The following is a 17,250-nucleotide window of genomic DNA, read 5'->3' on the forward strand; positions in this document are numbered from 1 at the left end:
ATGTTATTCAATCTGAAATACCAGCCTATTCAGGTAAAAAGCCCATTGCTCTCCAGGATGGATCTTTAGCACCTTTATACCCCAGCATGAGGGAAGCAAAACGAAAAGAAACACTAACATGTATAACTTCTTGTAACTATCTTTCACGGTTTGAAACCCATAAAAAATAGTGCTTACTCTTATATTTCCTCTGGCTGTGTTTACTGGTTGACCATCTTTCAACCAAGTTATGGAAGGGCTGGGAATGCCATTGGCTATGCACTGCAATGTCACAGGCTTGTATATCACAACAGCTCTCTCAGAAGTCCCAGCTGATTTGATAGTTGGAGGAACTGCAAGAAGCACCAGAAACAAAAATGAAGTATCATTTGAACATATGCATTTAAATATACAGAAGCAATATCCCACAGGTAAAAGCAGCTCTACATCTATTTCACCTACTCCCATCTCCAATTTTTCAAGCCACTAATACAAATAAACATTTACACAAAATATGAGCACCTTCTTGCCAGCAATTTAAAATAAAGGCAGTCCGCTGCTTCCCCTCCCCTCACTTTCTTGAGTAACCTACCATGCACAGTAACATCAAACTCCCTTTCATGTTCTCCTGCCTTATTTGCAGCCACACATTTATAGCGGCCAGTGTCTGACACTTGAGCTCGAGAGATGAGAAGTTTTTGTCCATTTAATAAGATCTTATGTCCAGCTCCCTCTTCAACTGGTTGACCATCTTTCAACCACCTACCAAAAAGAAAGTACAATCTCAGATCTCTATGAAAGTAAGACCAACAGCACTCCTAAAAGATGCACAATGCTATTACATGTCCCAGTAACTCTATTTGCATTTCTAGAAGGGTTTGGAGATGTCAGGTAGTATTCTGCTTTTCTGGGTGCCATGGACAAAACGGTTTAGCAGGAGAAAGGAGTGCAGGGGGAACAGGCACTAAAGAAGCCAGAAAGGTGGAAGGGAAGCACTAGTGGAAGCAATGTCACCAAAGGTAGACAGAAATATCCAAAGCAAAAGCAATCACTGGCGGCAGATGAAAAGCGCACAGTTGCACTAGCAAGGGAATGAGAGTTATCAGCTCATCTTATTTATCATAATTTCCAGGACATGCATATTGGCACAAGATACCAAACCACTTTAAAACAAAATCCTGAACCCGCCATGTGTGTGTCTGATGCTGTCTTCAGTGGAGCAAGGAGTCTGTCCTCCACACATCAGCTATCACTGAATAACATGGGCAGTTCGTAAGGACTACCTCCAAGGTCACCTAATCAACCATCAGATTATTTTTTTTTCTACTGGCACACCAATCCCCTTACGTGATAGTTGGTGAGGGTGTCCCTGTTGCTGAACAATCCAACTCCAAAGGGCTATGGAGAATCACAATGTAGTCCAAGAGCTCATCCCCACCTTCCACAAATGGTGGGACTGTAAGAGACAAATCCATCAACAGAAACATTTAAGCATTAGAAATGTCATAATGGTCTATCTCAAATAGTAATCTTAAAAAAAATTAAATACTGACATCTATCTCACATTGGGACATGTACAGATTTCTTGTTCATCACTGTTCCTTTCTGAAGGGAAACATATATACGCAATGACATTTTGTGGCTTCAAACCATTCTTCTCGCTCTTTTTTATTGTTTCTTGTTTGTTTTTTCCAGATTCTGTCTCAAAAACCTTGTGAATGGGGCATGAGGGGAACTTTTAGCACCCTCTATCAGCAGCTGAAAAAAACTAAGGTGCAGAGGACTCTCTCCCAGCTTATCTTCACCCTTTCTCAATTCTCTCCAAGGAGTGAGTGAGCAGAGAAGGAAGCACTGCCATACAGCTCCTCCCAGCTCCTTCACTGACTAGGAAAAACAGTGAGATACACCTGGAGTGGCAGAATGAATGCTCTATGTCTGCACGCAATAGTATGCAATGTTCTTCAAGGGTGCAGGTCAAAGCCTAAAAATCAAGCCTTTAAAGTTCTTAAACAAACCTTTCCTTGTGACCAAAAATGTGATTAACATTTGTACAAGCCATTTACCTAGAGAAGTTCAGAAAGGACTGCTAAGATGCAGACAGTGGCAAAGGTTTCAATGGAAAAGATAAAAAAAAAAAAAATTTTTTTCAAGAAAAGATTGAAAATTTACAAAACAACTCAAATTCAGAGAAAAATGCTCTTCCCCTAGAGGCAACTACTCCGTAATATTTTTAATTGATCCCTTTCATATCTATGATTTTTTTCTATGAAGGCAAGTTAGAAGAATTTTAAAGGTTACTGAGAATAATATTTACCTACCACTTGCACAAAAACTCTTCAAGAACTAACCTGAAAGTAAGAGTCTTCAAGCTCTCCTGTAACCCTGGACAGAAAAAGTGTGCAGTGCCTGGGTTTAACTAGATAAGTAACTTGACTGATATTTCATATAATGATACCAACAAAAATAAAAACATACTTTATTAGGTTTTCTGGGAATCTGATAAATCAGTAGTTCTGTTGCTCACACACCTAAGATTTCAACTTCATATTTGATTTCTTGTTCTCCAGCTATGCTTGTGGCCACACACAAATACTGGCCCTGGTCAGCCTCAACGACATTCAAAATCTCCAGCTTCTTCCCACCAGATAAAACACGGAGGTTGTCGCTTGCTTTCACAGGCACACCATCTTTTAACCAGGTAAGAAGAGGTGGAGGGTTGCCAGCAGCTTTACACTCTAACATGAGTGAATTTCCAGCAACCACCTGCCTATTCTGGGCTGTGTCTGCATCGCCTTCAATTACCGGAGGAACTGTAGAAAGAAAAAAAATATATTGCAAGTGATTAATTCTGTAGCCAGAAAATGTATTAAGAGCAAATGGGTTAGTTCCTCCCCACCCACTTTGGCTCTATATGCCACTATGTCACGCACAATTTCATGTGAGAATTTGCTGCCGGGGCAAGCCAAGACAAAGGGGAACCAGAGAAGTCAAATGATGTCGTTCAGTATTGACCAGCTGTATAAAATAGAGGATCTGCAGGGCTTTGAGATGGAAGAACTAAATCCGAATGTCTTAAAACAGTTCACTAATGATCCCATCCCGAGTGGCTATTTCAGGTAACTGTTGTTCAGCACGCACATGTGCGAAAGGATACATGGAGAAGAAATAGTTTTGATACTTCACCAAAGCATGGTATCAAGGCCTGTGAAGTCAAGAGCTTTTTGAGAGTCACATAAAGCACAGAGTGTAAAGCTCCCTCTACATGGCCCTGCTAATACAGGCCAGTCTTTAAACACAACCATTGACTGCTGTTCACCCTTGACAGGCCCACAAAGGCAGAAGAGCTTTCAAAACGCACTTTCTGTAATGTGGCAAATAACCAAGTTCAATAAACTCTCGCTTACCATAGACATCCACGTCATATATTTTCTCAGCAGCTCCAGCAACGCTGCTCGCGCGGCAGGTGTACCTTGCAGAATCTGATACTCGGGCCCGAGGTATCTGCAGGAATTGCCCTCTCTCCACATACAGGGCTTGGGGGCCAGAAATAATTGGTCGTCCATCCTTGTACCATGTTATGGTAGGAACAGGGATTCCCTTGGTTTCGCATTCCAAATTTATAAGATTGTTAAGAAGCGCTGATACCTCTGTGGTAGTATTTCCACCTTTAATACTAGGAGGGACTATTTCAAAAGACAAAACAACAGTATTAAATCCCTACTATACAAGTCTGTGTAGATTTAAATAGATTAAACATTAGAATGCTGTAAGAATAAAAGATTTTAGCTTAAATCAGACTTCCAACCCTTCCTGGAGTTTTTTTGTCTTCGTTTTTCCCCAGCCGAGTTATACGTTGCCTGTACAATTCCCTGGGGCACACCAAGAGTTGAAAGCTTGAAGAGAACACAACATAAATGGAACCTAACATCAAAGGGCCACTGTATACTTAAGAAAAAGGAAGGATACTTCCTATACTTAAGGAAGGACAATTGAAAAGCATTGCTGCCCCACTAGAGGTACCTGGAAATATTTTACCTTCTAGGTAAAATGTTCTAGGCTCCTTCTAGGCTCCAACATGTGCCCTGTTAGGACAGCCGGGCCTCCATGCATCTTGGAATGCATTTGGTCATGGCTCTGCCTCTTCCCTGTCTCCGAGGGGTAAAGAAAGAGCAATCCCAGTTTACCTTGGGAGGTGCATCATCCCAACAAGGATCAGCAACCTGCCGTTTAAAATACCAAATATATCCTAGAGCCTCTACAACTGGAGTGGGAATCGCTCAGTACTCAAAACTTCTGAAGATGAAGTCACCTTCTTTGAGACTAAATACGAGCTTAACAGTCTAGCTTCATGCTCCTATTTTTGAAACTTCTGGCCCTTAGTCATTTCCCTTGCTCGCTAGGCAGCCGTACTCAGATTTTTCTAGCAAACAAGCTCTCGTGTAAATCAGCCAATATAAAGAATTCGTAAATCTCTGTAGAAGTAATAAAAACACAGTGCAATTGGCAACAACTAAATTTATGACTGCTGAAAGTACCAGAGACATCTGGCAGACACATTAACTCCTCTGCTGCCAAACATGCTCAGTATATCCTAGATTTCCACTGACTTCCATAGTGTTCATTTAAAATGCCACTGCAGAAATGTAAAGCAAAGTGTCAATGAATGGATCTACACCTATGAGACGGGTCTGGCAGATTATCAAACCACGATGAAATATTTTCATACTTAAATACTTTGTGTGCAAAAATACACAAACCTATACAATATGCTGAAACAAACCCAGTTCAAAGGTGAATGCATTTCTCTATCAGCGCATGCTTTCATCCACAGATAGGGAACAGTTTTAACATGGTGTTCTAGGAAAGCATCAAAGCCAAAAGTAGGGCTAAACAGCTAAAACAATGTAAGAACTAGCAAGAATTAGCATCTAGGTTCCTCACTTACTCTGTGGGCTTCCGTTTGTTCAGCCAGGATTAATGAGAAATTTAAAAGTAAAGAGAGATTCCATTCTACTACCACAAATCCACCCTACTTTCCTGAAGAATCTGAAGTAAATTCTACTCATCTGTGAGGATTTTATCTGTGTAGGGTTTTTTATTCCTCTAATCTCACAACAGCCACAATCACCTGCAAGTTCTCACAGCATTCTCTTTGTTCTCGACAGAAAAAGACTTCACTATGATTGGTGTATAGGCATATTTCTGTGCACATGGTTGCTCCATGCTTCAGAAATTTTTCAGATGAGGGAAATAATGTATTATAAATTCACAGCTATCAGAAGAAAAGACACACAATCTTCAGAAGCAAATCGATAGCAAATTAGGACTCATCATCTTAAGGGCTTAAAGACTTAACGCTCTCGTGCCCTGAGTGTGAAGTGTAGGAATTTCTCTCAGCTATAGCTTTCTGCACTTGCTTCCCTGTAATTTCTGCTAGCACTGGGCTCTCTCAGTTTTCAGGTCTGACTGGATGTTCACACATTCTTTGTCTTCCAAATTGAAAAACTCTTCCTCTTGTCTCCTTTGAAGTCTTCCTTTAAAAGCTACTTCTTCCATCTTCCATGAATCTTTCCCCCTCTTTTCTCCCAACTGACAATCTCCTAATTTACGTTAAACTTATCTAGACTAATCACAGGAATTGTCTGCTCTCCATATCTTTGCTAAGACTCCGCTGCTTGTAAAAACACTAAAAGTATACTCAGTGTGCTATAAACTTCCCAAAAATAATAATAATGTTAACATGGTTATCTCATGCTAGTGTTTCTTCTCTTGCTGTAAATGACCTCAGTTTACACCCATTTAAGCAAGATGACATACCACACTACCTGAAGGTTATCTGGAACATTATTTTCCAAAGACTATTTGGATCTAATTCTTACTAGCTTTGCACTTTATTTTATACTTCTGCAATAACTAACTTATTCCTGGCCGAATTTACTCCTAGCACTAGGTTAAGGAAAATAAGACCATGAATGCATCAAAATAAAATTCTTCTGATCAATTTTCTCCTCCCTAAGGCAGATCAAAATAACGAAGCTAATGTGATCATAAAATAATTCAGTTGAAACTAATTAACAGCAAAATTTGAGTAGGCTCTTCAAGATTTTTGGCTTTCGTCAATTAGAAACTAATAAAAAAAAACATAAAAGCCACTTAAAGGCTAAGCTTGCAAAGACTACATCTATACTTGAGATACATAAATGCTTAAAATGATCACTTTGTCAACAGATGAATAGTAAGTTATGTTTATACTGAAATATTGCAAGATCAGTAGGCTATATTTGTCTCAGTATCTCTATTCAAAAAAGAAATCTTAGAAGTAAAGTTAAAGGATTTTCTACGAACAGGCATTCCATAAACTTACCATGGATGATCAGCTTGACCTCCTTAACTTGTTTGCCAGCAGTGTTGGTGGCACTGCACTGATAACGACCTTTGTCAATCCTTCGAGCACTTTTTATATGTAGAACTTGATCTTTGTCCAGAAGCTCAACATTGGGATCACCCAAAAACAAGGGCCTGGAACAGAGATTATTTTGCTTTACAGAACTTTGACCCCATCCTTTCAACATTAATTTAAACTGATGGTAACAAGAAGAGGTCCTTTAACAGCAGTAATTATAACATTAAAGAGTACCATTTAGCACTAGAGCAACAGCATTAATCTGAAAAGCCATCAGAAAGTGACAAACTATTATAATTGACTTCATTGATAGTTTTTAGAAGAAACCAAAATACAGAAGTACTTTACTTAGGTCATCCAGGATGCCAGAATCAGAGACAGAGTCCTACTCCTGATCTCAGTTTCTTTTTCTAAGTACTTAGGTCATAACATTCCATTGCTGATGACAAAATGTCTGCATTTACTAAATGCAAGTGGCAACATATCAATACCAAAGAATAAGGAATTGTCCCATCAGAAGAACTGTGAGTACTAGCTATTGCCTATACTGAACTACATTGTTAAACACCAACACTATTTTTTTAAAAAAAAAAAGCCCGTTTTGTTTTTCAGCTAATATTTAAGCTACCAAGAATTCTTCCCTTGTATGCTTTCCTGAAAGATGAGATGAAGAATTGAAACATGTAGGCTGCAAATGTTTTAAAACCTTTAATGTACATATGCAGAACTGCACAAGGCTCTAGCTAGAAAAATGTTTGATACCTGTACTGTCTACCAATGAAAAAAAAATCATGTCAGCAACACAACTGTATATTAACTAATGATATGTTTTAAATAATTCAGACGTAATAAACTCAAAGAAATAGTTACGTTTGTCTTGGTTCAAGCATTGTCTGGCTTCAAATACAGTAAATCTGCTCTGCAAGTGCCAGCGTCAGCAACAGGACAGTTCATGAAGAAAAGCAGGATACTAGTTCTTGAATAAAGAACTTAACATCTCACATCACCACAAGTTTTATCTGCTGACAATAACTTCACACTAAGTGGCTAAAAGCTGAGTTTGCTGGTACTGTTCACCTTCTTCATCTACATTCGAGGGGAGGAATAAGCTAGACACAAACCACAAGACCTATAGTACACTTACTTGCCATCTTTGAACCAATGAATGTCAGGGAAAGGGAAGCCTTTTGCTCTACATTCCAGACTGATTTCCTGGTTGAGGATGACTGCAATTTCACCAGAGGTATCGGCACCTATTACACTTGGTGGAACTTTAAAAAGACAAACATTAAGGAAGAACTGGTATTTAATCAGGAAGGTATGCTATGAAACTGGAAGAAATGCCATAGTGAATCATGCTATTCCCTTGAAACAACTTTAGTGTTTACAACATAATTTCTACTATGACAAGCACTTCTACACTTGTGCTGGTGAACTGTACACGAGACGACTCCTATGTTAGACTGCTGTACACCCGAAATGCAAAATGACCAAAGTCCAGAAATGAAAAGCAGCATTTTGTCTGTGTTACTGCAAGAATGGCAAATTCTCAGTCTTCAAAAGCCACCATGAAGCAGCCAGTATCTAATAGACAGTGAGAGGAAGAATTAATTTATAATAAATTGAAATTTACTGACTTCTTAAGTATCAACTGTTTTTCAAATCACCATCTTAAAAACCAAACAAACAAAAAAACCCAACACACAAGCAAAAAAACCCCAAAACACAGAACTCACCTAGTGTATCTAGGTTAAACAGCTTCTCAGAACTTCCTGCTACATTTATGGCTTTGCATGAATATTGTCCAGCATCATCAGTAGCAGCTTTAAGAAGCTTCAGTATCTTCCCATTGTGCAAAATCTGCAGTGTACTGCTTTCCACAACCTTAAAAGAACCCAAGACATTAGCCTTATGTGATCCGAGTTACATCAGCCAAATATCACAGCTGGATTTTTATAAGAAAATGGTACTTTTAGTCTAAGGATAATCTGTTTCCTCTTTCGCTTATAGCACTAATCTCCTCAACTTCTGCAATCTATTCAATATGACTCGTAGCTCAACATAAAATAGAGTGTGGGAAAACCAAAGAGCTTCTTCATCTATCAGTAATGGTCAGTTACAAAGGTGCATGAAGGGGTCTCTCCCCATCTTAAACTATCACTTATCAGCTATAAGTAGAAGCATAGGACTCAACGATAATCCCGAGGAATTCAAATCACCTCGGAGAGTTCTTATTTCTCCACCCACAGAATGAACAAAATACCGTTATTTGTCTCCACTGCAAGGACTCTGGAAGACTGCTAAGGCTAATTCCTAGGGGAATCTCGAAAATAAAAAGTTAGACTTATTGAACAGCTGAATTAATGGATTAGCCATGGTTAGCTGGCTTTCTGTGTGGGTGCTCTTAGTGCAGTTTAAATATACATAAAGGCACGTACAGGTATTCACTTTAAATGAGTTCTCACATCAACCACTCAAAAGTCAACACAAAACTAATGATGGCTATGTTACTTCAATTAGGTTAATCATACATACCTGGATATCTTCTTTATACCAGGAGATGATTGGGAAGGGGTTACCAGATACTTCACAGAAGAGACTTACAGGGTGATGAACAGCTACAGACATATTTGTCACCTTTTCTTGATCTTTAATTTCAGGAGGAACTGCAAGAAAGCTCGAAGTCACGTATTAAGCTTTCTATTCCAGTGATTTTGCACTTCCTCCTTCCCCCCAAGTCAAGGACCACTGTTATCTAAAATTTCTCAGAGTCTTTTCATTCTCTCCCCAATGTTTCCATTTGTCTTTTGGCTCTGGACATATCTCCCTGTGACCTTTCTTCTCTCTCACAAAAAAACCAGTCATCTCTTGCCCAATACCAGACTCCCAGGGAAATTCAGCCAAACACAACCACCATCAACATTTTAAGAGAATAATCTTTAAATTTAATCTGAAATTTAATTTAATTTTATCTTAATTTTAATCTCAATCTTAAAATCTCATGTTATTTGCTTAGCATATAAAGGAAGTAGATTCCAGAGAGTCATCCTTCCCCTTCACTGGTCCAGTCATCCTCAAGAACATCTGCCTATCATATGTCCCACTATGAATGCAAAGAAAATTGTCTTATGTGGTGAATTAGAAAGTTCAAACTCCACTGAGCTGGCACAATATGGAATTCCTGCTTTTCTCAGAATAAAGAGAAGGGTATAACCCTGCTTAGGCATCAGAATTAACTATCACGAGAAATTAACATAGCTGGAATAAAAGTACTCCGTAAGAAGCAAAATATCAAAACATGTCTCAAGGCTACCTGTACAGTTTCTATTTCCCAATTAGGATTTTGGAAGAAGGATATCAGGGAGCAAGAATTCTCCTATTCTGTGTTCACTATGATAAATAACTCTTCTCGTATTTAGATTTGAAACGCAGATCTATCACCCAATCTTTAATTTCTACAGTCCAGAAGTCTTCATTTGTTACTTGCATTAAATTTTTTTCAAGTATAACTAAAGCCCTCTACCAATGAAACACACCTTGCTCTTTGAGCAAAACAAAGATGGTTTGTGCATAAAGTCACAGAGAACAATAGAGAAGATCTAGAAATTATCAGAATAATAGAAATGCAAGTACTCAGATTAGATTTTATCATTTAACTGCACGTGGGCAGATTTGGGACATGCAATTTCCAACAATAAAAGAGAAGATGTTCTTCAAAAACAGTTTCCCAATACTTGTATTTATTATTTACCGTGAACTTTCAGGTTATATTTTCTTTCTGTGCTTCCAGCTTCATTGGTTGCCACACAGATATACTCTCCATTATCAGAAGGTGTAACAGAAGCTATGATCAGCAGTGTCCCATCCTCCAGAATTGAAATCCCTGGTTCATTGCCCATCAGCTCTCTTCCGTTACGTAGCCATTTGATGACAGGCTTTGGAATACCTAACAGGAAAAAACTGAAACTTCAAGAAACTCTTAACTCAGCTCAAAATAAGAAAGATTCAAACAATTCCCACCACTTGCTGGAAGTCTTACTGGCAAGGACAATGCATAGGGACGCCGTAAGAAGCAGCCCCAACTGTTACAGTATGCTTTCTACAGTAAAAATCTTAGTCTGAAACAATATAATATCCTTGTTGGCTAATAATTACTTTTCTCAGAACTTCTGCACATGGTGGTTATTTAAATCACTCTTAGCTTGATTTTTTTCCACATAAAGTATGTATGGAAAATACTGTGCATATTGTACATTTTTACCATGCCAAAGAGTACACAGAAACACAGTAATTTTCAATAATCAACAGAAAAATATACTTTTGTCACTAAAAGTGGTAACAATGATACACACCTTTTGCTGGACATGGGAATGCAATGCGTTGATTTGCCACTCTTTCTTGAAAGGGATTATTGTATGGAGGGTCCAGATCCTCAATAGTAGGAGACTCTGAAAGAAAATGAAACCCCCAAAAAATTCTTGACCTCTGCTCCCAAATGTGAAAATACAGTTTGGCAATATATAACGCTTCTTAGTGTCTCTCATTCACACAAGGTCAGATTCCAATAACCCTCTTTACACTGATGAGCAGTCTTGATTTCCACAGGAATATTTTAAGTAAGCAGTACAAAGAGGCTTTTAAATTTTACTGAAATTGGTTCACTCTAAAACCCACTATATTTGTTTTGAATGCAGAGACAGTGTTTCTGCAAAATCTGAAAAATACTGTTTAAAATGTTTTTTCTCATACCACATACTAGTACTACTTCCATTCTTTGTTCTTGCATCTCATTTTAAACTTGTGTGTGGACTGAGACTATACAAAGAATATTATTTATAATTAAGTAAAGTTACTGGCAGTTCTTTGCTGTTTGTAATAAGCGGTTCTCAGCTCTCCAAAGGGATCAGAATGGTGCCTTTAGACTATTACAAAAAATAAATAATTCTTACTTAGCTTAAGTCAGTCATGCTACATTGATGTATGTCAGGCCATCAAGTGAGGAGTTACACTACATATTTAAACTGGCACAGTGACCACTGTTGCCCCGTCACTTTTTCAATAGCATGCTGATTGAGTGAAGAGCTCAATTTCAACTCATGCAAAATTCCAATTCCATTGAAAGCTGTCACACCAGGCTCTGAAGTTCAGAGAGAGTCTCTGAAAATGTGAGACATCTGAACACACAGAGATAATATTTGAGAAAGGGGTTTCCCATACTGGAATGTGATTTTAATTACCTACTACAAAAACAAATTTTAAGTAGCTTGAAGACTTTTATTATTAAAAAAAAAAGTAATATATTTTAAGTTTCCTTTTCTTATTTCTGCAAACTCTCCAAAGACTATTTGCCTATTCTGATTTTCCTTAATTAACATCAGAACATAACATCTAAAACAGATTTGGATTTTGCATTACGTAACAGTCAACAGCAAAGAGCACTGTCCTCCAAAACATAAACCAGAAAGCACTGGCATGAAATGATACACAGCCAGGGCAGGAGGCATGATTACAGCCCTAATATAAATACCTTGAACTTGTACTGTTATCTCTGACGCATCGCTGCCTGCTACATTACTAGCGACACACTTGTAGATTCCGGCATCAGGAGGCTGGACGTTGCTGATGCTTAGAGTTCCATCCAGGCTGTGGATAAACTGCCCACCATCTATCGGCACAGCACTTCTGCCTTGGAACCAAGTGATTGTTGGCAGAGGGATCCCCTGGGCACTGCAGGGTATGTCAACTCTGTGGCCAGCTTGGACTTTTAAAACTCGAGGCCCACGCTGTATCTTTGGAGGTACTAAGGAAGACAAGTTTAGTCCACAGCAACATGAAGATGCACAAGATTATTCTTGAAGGAAATTCTTTTAAGTTTTTGTCACTTTAGAATGTGTCATTCTTTATTCACTGAAACCAAATTCCCTCAGGTGACTAAGGAAGCATAACTGTGTGTTTTCTACATAGGATAGGATGGACATACCCTATTGCTTACCCTATTTGAAGAAGCTACATTTCAAATTCTACTGCATGACTTCCATATGAGTAGTGTAATGTTGTTATACTGGGCATATTTGAGTAGCTATGGGTACTGGCTATTCATAACACAAAAAAATTCAAATGCTTTTATGATAAAATTAATTACATTTTCCTTTTGACATTTTAATTTCCTTCCCCTAATTCCTGACCTTTGTATGCTTCCAAACACAAATTCAGACAAGGAGATAAAATATGACTGGAAGAGTCATATTGGTCCCAAAGAATAACACAAATCCAACATAACTCTTTTGCCACATTGTTTTTCTTCCTAAGGATCATTGACAGTTAATAAAACTTGCAAGGAATTTCTGAAATAATAATAAGTGCCGTTTTTCCAGGCTCTGCATTAATATACAGTTATGGATAAGCAAAGACATGCAGTGATATCAGATGTCTCTATACACAGAATCAAACAGTAGTCTGCTAAAGCCACTGCAATTGAATTAGCGTAGTCTGAAGGTTTCAGAGCTGCTGCGGGCAAGAGTCCCAATTTGGTACATTGGTGGTATGTGATCCACTTCAAAGATGCATACCGGCCACGGGCACTGGCAGCAACACTTGCAAACTCTACATGAACCATCGGAAAACTATCTATAAACCCACAATTACTATTGATCAGTCTCATCTGGGCTGTGTCAGGCCATGGTTCCTGCAGCCACTCTCCTGGGTGCTTTAGCACTGGCAGGAGGTACACATGCCACAAGCCTGTGTTTCTGTCTGACCCAGGTGAGGAGGAATAAATGAGAGTTTGGAGCCAACAATACATTACATTGTGTGAGCGGCTAAGAGACTGTAGCTGAGGCCTCAGTATGGGCAAGCAGGGGAGAGACAAGGGAGTGACAACGTGTTGATCTATGGTAAGAAGAAGAGGGAAAGAGAGATGGGTCCCAGCTTGAGCAAGAGCTACTAGACACCTTCACTGAGGGGAAGGGAGGTGGGCACAAGCACAGGGTGCTGGTATGAATAGAGAAAGTACGGTAAGATGGGTTATGGTATCAGTTTGCAAAGGTGGGTACAGCAGAATGTATACACAGATAGCTGTGCACAAAGAGAGGAGCAGCTGCATATATCCACAGGTGACACAGTTGCACACTGGTTTTGCTACCAGGTGTGCAAGCAAACTTTAACATTCGCTACCAAAAGAGTTTGGATACATAATTCCCATCAAGTTGGTGGGAACTTGAAACCTGTAAGCCTCAGCCAACTCTGCTGTTCTCAGCCACTGTTTGCAAACTTACAGCTGAGAAACCTCTTGCACAGAGAGCATCCAAGTGCATTAGAACACAAGTTTTCAGTTTTTAACACTCTTCTGGCTGACTTGAAAAGAGTTAGATGCCTAGTGCTATAATTCTTCCATGAGTCTAAGGAAGGGGTGGGCATGTATGTATATATATGTATACCTATGTGTGTGTATAATGCTTCCTTTCCACATAATCAATAACAACTTGCAGATGAAGATAACATGATCTGAAAGAATACAGGTCAATTGCATTTAATGCATATAAGGAAAAAATTTTGAAAAGCTCTGCATGATGCTAAATTCCACATGGAAACTTGCAGATGATTGTCCCTTATGTAAAAACTTACCATGTACGCTTAGCTTCACTGACTGAGTCGCATTCCCAGCAATATTTGTGGCTACACAGATATACATTCCACTGTCTGAAATTTGTGTCTCGCTAATCTTCATTGACCCTGAGGGTAGGAAAGCATGTCTGGAAAAATAAGAAGTAGATACTCTATATAAACTTGCATTGAAAAGTGAATGACCTCTACTTACACATTGATAATGATTGCTACGAGTTAAAATAACACCATTCTACAGGGCACAGTGAGCTGTGCCCTTACTGAGCCACTGCATTCAGAACACGCAGCAAATATCTAAAATACAAGATCCAAATGAAAAAATTTGGTTCTATCTCCTTACAGAACATAATAAAATCTGTCTTGTTTCTAGAAACAGAAATGAAAAAAAAAATCAGGTAGAGAAATGGAGCTCCCATCACAAATTTTTGCTCAGCCCAGGTCGGCAGGGTCAGAAAGTTAAACAACTTTTGATACTATTTCATCCTGGCAAAAAAGCTGTTATAAGGTTAAAGATGGCAAAAGGGTTTCTGAAGAGTATTCTGATTCAAAACCACCAGTTCTGATGTTTAGAGAAATTGTTGCTATTCATCACTAAATAGTTAACTACATAGTATTGATTTTTACTACAGCTCTGGTCACAGGCTTGTAACATTGTAAAATACAGTCTTGGTCAGCTAAGCCAAACTCTTCTTATGTAGAAATCAAAAGCAATAGAGATAGGGAAAAAATGAGGAGGGAATGAAAAATGACAGCTAAGAACTGACAAGAAGAAATTCAAGTGTAACACTCACGGTTATATAGAGAACTTAGGAAAAGTTGGTGGGGAATTAGTGGTATCGTGTCTTCCTTTCTCTGGCACACTCTAATCAGGACAATGTTTTCATATGGGAATAAATGATGAATTTTGGGATTGCAATGGCCTGGAGAGATGAGTAGAAAGCAACTGAAGTGTATTTCCTCTGGGCCACGCAAATCTGTCTGATATAATTCCTCCTTTGCTGCCCATATCTTTCCAAACTTCTTTGTTTTGTTTTGTTTTATTTTTAAGTAACCCCAAAAGATATTACTGCTGGAGTAACTTATCTCCATTATTTTGTCCACTAATTAGGTTTGCTTTCTGACAGAAGTTCCTTCATTTCTGATTTCACTCTTCTTTTGTTTACTGGTCACATTTCTAACATCATCTTTTGGGTGGTCTCAAACAATTTTGTTTGGACTAACTCTTTAACTTTTGCTGACATCTGTAAACAATTTAATGGAATGGGCTGAGCTGGACTTCTACTCTGGACAACTTGGATCTCTCCACAACAGCCATGAGCAAGTAGCCTAATTTATCAATGTCTCATGAGGTAAAATGAGGACAAGTAAGGGATCAAGAATGTGGATTAGTTAGTGCGTGCAACATGCTCACGGGACACAGCAGAAAATTCCACACAGATAACTAACAACAAAGCAACTCTCTGTGCACAAGCCTCCTTCACCAAACATGCTGGCTGAGCAGCTATTAGTTGCTGAGGCTGCTGCAGAGTCACTCTAAGGTGCAGGTTTGGCCACCTTCAGGTCCGTACGATTCCTAAATTCAGTTCAGATATTGGCTGATTCTTTCCACTTGGATCAGTGAGAGACACTAGACAAGGGGCACAGCAATCACTACAGTGCGCATTTGGCCAGTTACCATTTTCTGGTTTATGAATCCAGCTGTAGCCTTTAACCCTTCTGAGGTATCTTGAGGACTAGAAAGCACTAGCTTGCCCCATGACAGTATCTGGCACTTCAACTGGGAACATTCAGAGAATAATCACCTACTCGTTTCCTCTCTTATTTTGTACTAAAATAATAAGGAAGAACTCCAACATTGTGGCCCATTCTGTATACAAGATAGTCCCCAACTCTTCAGTCTCTAAGGTTGTCAACATTTTTATGAGCATTTAGCTATGTTTTCACATGCTCAAGAATATCTGGAGAGTTTTTGTATCCAAAACACAGTGAGCAATGAGCCCTTGTAAGCACTCCCAAACATCTATCATCACATGTATTCTACCGGCAGCCCAGAGTTCATATGAATAACCAACAATGCTCCCTTGAGCATAAACATAAGTACTTAAGAAAAGAAAAACAGTTTTAAAGAATTATAATCAGGCACAGATTATGCGGGTCTCTGGGCACCACTACAGTACGAATATAACAGGATCTCTTTCATCCTGGCCTCCTGAGATTGCATATAAACACGCACTGGAATGGAAGCTGCACAATGATGTCTTCATTTCCTTCAGAAAGAGACATACACTTGGTTTGGGAAAGAGAGTTTCAAGACCTAGTATAACAGGATCCTCATGCAAGACAACTTAATACCTCTGATTGACCCTGAGGCAACTAGAAATCATATACCCTTCCAAAATCTTGAAAGCTTAGACACAATTTCACTTTTATTTTCATCAAACATTGTTACCTTGGAGAGAATGGAGATATGAGCTGCATTTCTTTGGCCCAGGTAATTATGGGGGGTGGCAAGCTCTTTACTTCACATGGAAGTGTGACATCTTCCCCCGCAATTACTGAGATCTCTATGGGTTTATCATACGCATTTCCTTGCTGGTCTCCAGGCCTGGATACTCTAGGTTTCACTATAACATGGAACATGTTAAGAAGTTGCAATGAATATATACGTATTTTTGCATGCCTACATGCAATACCACAAATACCAGCAAGACTGCACTATCTACCCAAAAAGCTGGATAGCAAGAGAGACATGTAGTTCATCCGTATGCTGAGTTCTGTATTGCATAGATAGCTTTCAACCAATACCTGAGCTCTATTACACTACAGCACCAATACCTATAAGCCACAAAAACCTTGCAAAGCAAGCTTACACCTAAGTATTTTTTTTTATAATACTGGGAGATAGTAGGAAGTTTTGGGACCCATGGGATTAATGGATCTTCATTCTTCTATCAGCCAGGACTTCTATTCCTATACAGGTACTTCCTATTCACTTCCATAAAGAAGAAATTATGATCAGCTCAAGATCCTAGACTATGAATTCAAGGTAACAGGTATCAGGAGGTTTTAAGAGAATCATAACGGCTAAAGCACAGGTGTTTCAGTATCAGCCATTTCTAAAATTGCCTACTATGTGGATCCAGTGATTTAGGACAAAGTCAAAAGCACTGATTAGAGACTAGTTTAAATCCCATTTGCACTCTAACCTAGGCTCAGATCCACCTGAGTGGGTTTTACCATCTAAA

At 38.9% G+C, this 17,250-nt stretch overlaps 1 protein-coding gene across 1 annotated transcript in view; it reads right to left on the reverse strand.

Annotated features, from left to right (window-relative positions):
* The window catches only part of HMCN1 (hemicentin 1), a 202,018-nt gene that overhangs the window by 90,300 nt on the left and 94,468 nt on the right, over positions 1-17,250 (reverse strand). Inside the window, exons 22-35 of the mRNA XM_074152276.1 lie at positions 16,455-16,629; positions 14,006-14,133; positions 11,910-12,182; positions 10,735-10,830; positions 10,134-10,328; positions 8,918-9,048; positions 8,119-8,266; positions 7,527-7,653; positions 6,344-6,498; positions 3,384-3,662; positions 2,508-2,789; positions 1,327-1,435; positions 572-741; positions 178-332 (exon numbers count right to left, since the gene is read on the reverse strand). Coding sequence (XP_074008377.1) covers positions 178-332; positions 572-741; positions 1,327-1,435; positions 2,508-2,789; positions 3,384-3,662; positions 6,344-6,498; positions 7,527-7,653; positions 8,119-8,266; positions 8,918-9,048; positions 10,134-10,328; positions 10,735-10,830; positions 11,910-12,182; positions 14,006-14,133; positions 16,455-16,629 — 2,423 coding nt within the window. The remainder of the gene's footprint in view (positions 1-177; positions 333-571; positions 742-1,326; positions 1,436-2,507; positions 2,790-3,383; positions 3,663-6,343; positions 6,499-7,526; positions 7,654-8,118; positions 8,267-8,917; positions 9,049-10,133; positions 10,329-10,734; positions 10,831-11,909; positions 12,183-14,005; positions 14,134-16,454; positions 16,630-17,250) is intronic.

The sequence above is a fragment of the Numenius arquata genome, chromosome 8, assembly GCF_964106895.1.
Source record: "Numenius arquata chromosome 8, bNumArq3.hap1.1, whole genome shotgun sequence".
Lineage (NCBI taxonomy): Eukaryota > Metazoa > Chordata > Aves > Charadriiformes > Scolopacidae > Numenius > Numenius arquata.